The 2893-nt window shown below is 41.5% G+C and overlaps 1 protein-coding gene across 1 annotated transcript; it reads left to right on the top strand.

Moving 5' to 3' along the window:
• Positions 1–366: 366 nt before the first annotated feature.
• LOC143118647 (G2/M phase-specific E3 ubiquitin-protein ligase-like) lies at positions 367–2687 on the top strand. Its single transcript, XM_076279686.1, has 7 exons — positions 367–416; positions 703–810; positions 944–1254; positions 1494–1669; positions 1790–1962; positions 2143–2357; positions 2455–2687. The coding sequence occupies exons 1-7, from the start codon at positions 367–369 to the stop codon at positions 2685–2687; spliced, it is 1266 nt and encodes a 421-aa protein (XP_076135801.1).
• Positions 2688–2893: the final 206 nt, after the last annotated feature.

The raw sequence follows: 2893 nt of genomic DNA, 5'->3' as shown, positions 1-2893 counted from the left end.
CCCCCCCCCACACACACACACACACAGCCCATAGAACCCCAAGAGAACTTACGTTCGGAAAGAAGGTAAGAGTGTCTCTGCAAAACAGGACCGTATTGTTATATACAATTGTCAGTGTGTAGCCTACTGGAATACTCGCCACGCCACAGACTTTATTGTCTTTTAATTAGCTATTGACATTAACATATAATTTGTTTCAATTTAACTCTACAGGGAGAGCAGAGGTGAGGTCATGGCTCACAAACCACTTTTTACTTTCACAAAATTCCACAATTTGGTAATCATCTTGACAATTTTACTAATGATGGTCTGTGTGTAATATTCTGATGTCTTTATCTGTCACTCTTAAAAAAGACATATGTGTCCATGAGCCCATTGGAGGGCACCTCTCAAGCACCAGACCAAACTTCATCCAGGTATTGAAAGATTTTGTTTTGTTTCTTTATTGTTGTTGTTACCCTCCGACTTAATTGAGTGAAGTAGTGTGAGCAATGTGGTTTGAACATAAAATTTTCTGTCAGTTTTCGGTTTGGTCATCCTCTGACAATTTCTCTGTTCCATTGTTAATGATTAGTGTTGTAGATGCAGCCCTTGGCATTGGGAACACATACAGGTAGTTTTTCTGTTTTTCTGCTCAACTTTAATTTCAGGTGTGAATAGGGCTGTTGTGACACCCCGTTGTTCTTACTATGTTATATGCAGGACGTACACTCAGCTCTATGCACCAATATTAATAGAGGACGATGACGATGATGTTGATGATGAAGCAGGGGGAGTGTTTGCTGTGCCCTCACATAATGAAAGACCTGAGTGAGTCCTTCGTTTTTCTTGATTGCTTAGACCCATCATGAACAACTACCATATGCAGTGCCATTTTGTCTGCTAACCTCATTGTATTATATACTGTAAGTTGGAATATATTCTACTTTACATCTTTTTATAGGGACTCAGGTATATCTGCTGTTGAGCTGATTAGGGAGTTGGCAGTTGGCATTGACCATACCATAGTAAACCGATTCAACATCACCAGGTCAAATGTTTGGGATGGTGCCATGAGGGGGTTGAAACGTTCAACATTTCAGGACAAAGCTGACTTTTATGTGAAGTTCAGTGATGATGCTGGGCTTTTCGAGGACAGCATAGATACGGGGGGTCCAAAAAGAGAATTTTTGTCTCTCGTTATGAATCACCTCCCATCTAGGCCGATTTTTGACGGGCCACCCCAACATCGGTACCTTATTTACAATGCTCAAGGTATGTTTGACCAAAATGCAATGTTTCTGAACCTGGTCTCTGAATGAGATCTGATCTTCATCTACTCACTAGTATGACCAATCTCAATGTGCTGAAGCTAAGAAATTCTTGTCTGTTTTGTCTTCATTGAAAACATTCATCAAAAAAAAATAAGTAAATATTGGTTTTCAGATGCAATGCAGCAAAGTGGATATTCTGTGATACTATAAATATTGTTTTCCACCATGTGCACCCCCCAGCGATCAAGGACGATGAGTACTTCTTGGCAGGGAAGTTCATTTCTCTATCGGTCATTCACGGAGGACCAGGTCCGAATTTTTTATCCAAAACCTTAGTTAGGTACATTGTCGGGGAACAGTTCTCTGCAAGTGTACAGGACATAACAGAGAGAGAGATAGGGGGAGCTCTTTCAGAGGTATGACAAGAGTTCTTAGTAGTTCTATTTAGTTCATTTAGTTGTCCAAATGTAAATTGTTTTTATGTTGTCAGCACTCAAATTTAGTGTATTCTCGAATGTGTTTTGTTTTCCAATCAGATTGAGTCTGCTGGCTCTCTAGAGCGTTTACAGGATCTCCTAGTGGTCCACAGCTCCATGCTGCAGATGGCGGGATGCTTCAAACGTGTACAACACATGGAGGAGAGGCACGTCATTGTGTCTGAGTACCTGAAATGGTACATTATTCAACGTAACTGCAGCGTCATTGATAGGTAAGGGAGTCAAGGCTCAGTGAAATACTAAAAAAGGAATTAATAGAAATGAATTACCACTTAGATGAGGTTGTCATACAGTACATGTCCCTCACATGTGGAGGATTGCAACAAAGCATTACTAGACTTTTGCAAACTCGGGTGTTACTGAAAACTTGTTTTTTTAACCCTTTATAATAGATTTAAAGAGGGACTGGCCAGTTTAAATTTCCTGGAGGCACTGTGCCAGCACCCCACAGTGATGGCCCCCATCCTGCAACACACAACCACCGCTTTGTCTCCAACCATCATAGAACAGCTTTTCACCCCAAACCTCAGCACATACGGCAGCAACAGGAGAACGGAGGAAAATTTAGTTCTAGCTTTCTGGGCTGACTACCTGCTGGACTGCGAAGGTATGCAACATTACAGGACAATGCTGACTGATGAGGATGAAATTCAGGTTATGGTCACCACTGTTTTTAATTTATGTGTTTTTATTTTCTCCAACAGAAAAAGGACCAGTGTCTTTAATGGAGCTGATGATGTTTGGGACGGGCCTGACCGCTATACCACCAGGGGGAATGTTTCCACGGCCCTCGATCACCTTTACATCCGGTTCCAGATATCCTTTGGCCCACACGTGTGGGAACACCATAACAATACCCCTTCTAGCAAACTACACGGTGTTTAAGGAAAACATGGACTTTGGGGTGCAAAATTCACCAGGCTTTGGTTGCCCGTAATAAACTGACAAGTTTATATGTTCTTAGGCACCCAGAGTGGAACAAAACCGTTCAGCTCTGTTAAAGTTCAGCTCTGTTAACACTTTTATGACATGTTTTACTGTGTATGTGCGCACGTGTGTGCGTGTGTGTGTGCGTGTGTGTGTGTGTGTGTGTAAGATATTGTTGGTGCAAATGATTATATGTAAAACAATTAGTTTGTCTGT

The sequence above is a fragment of the Alosa pseudoharengus genome, unplaced genomic scaffold, assembly GCF_046254945.1.
Source record: "Alosa pseudoharengus isolate Yale_2024_CS ecotype anadromous, Long Island Sound unplaced genomic scaffold, YU_APseudo_1.1 YU_APseudo_1.1_scf_1, whole genome shotgun sequence".
Classification (NCBI taxonomy): domain Eukaryota; kingdom Metazoa; phylum Chordata; class Actinopteri; order Clupeiformes; family Clupeidae; genus Alosa; species Alosa pseudoharengus.
Note: the sequence above shows the minus strand (reverse complement) of the source record. Positions and strands in the feature narration are given on the sequence as shown.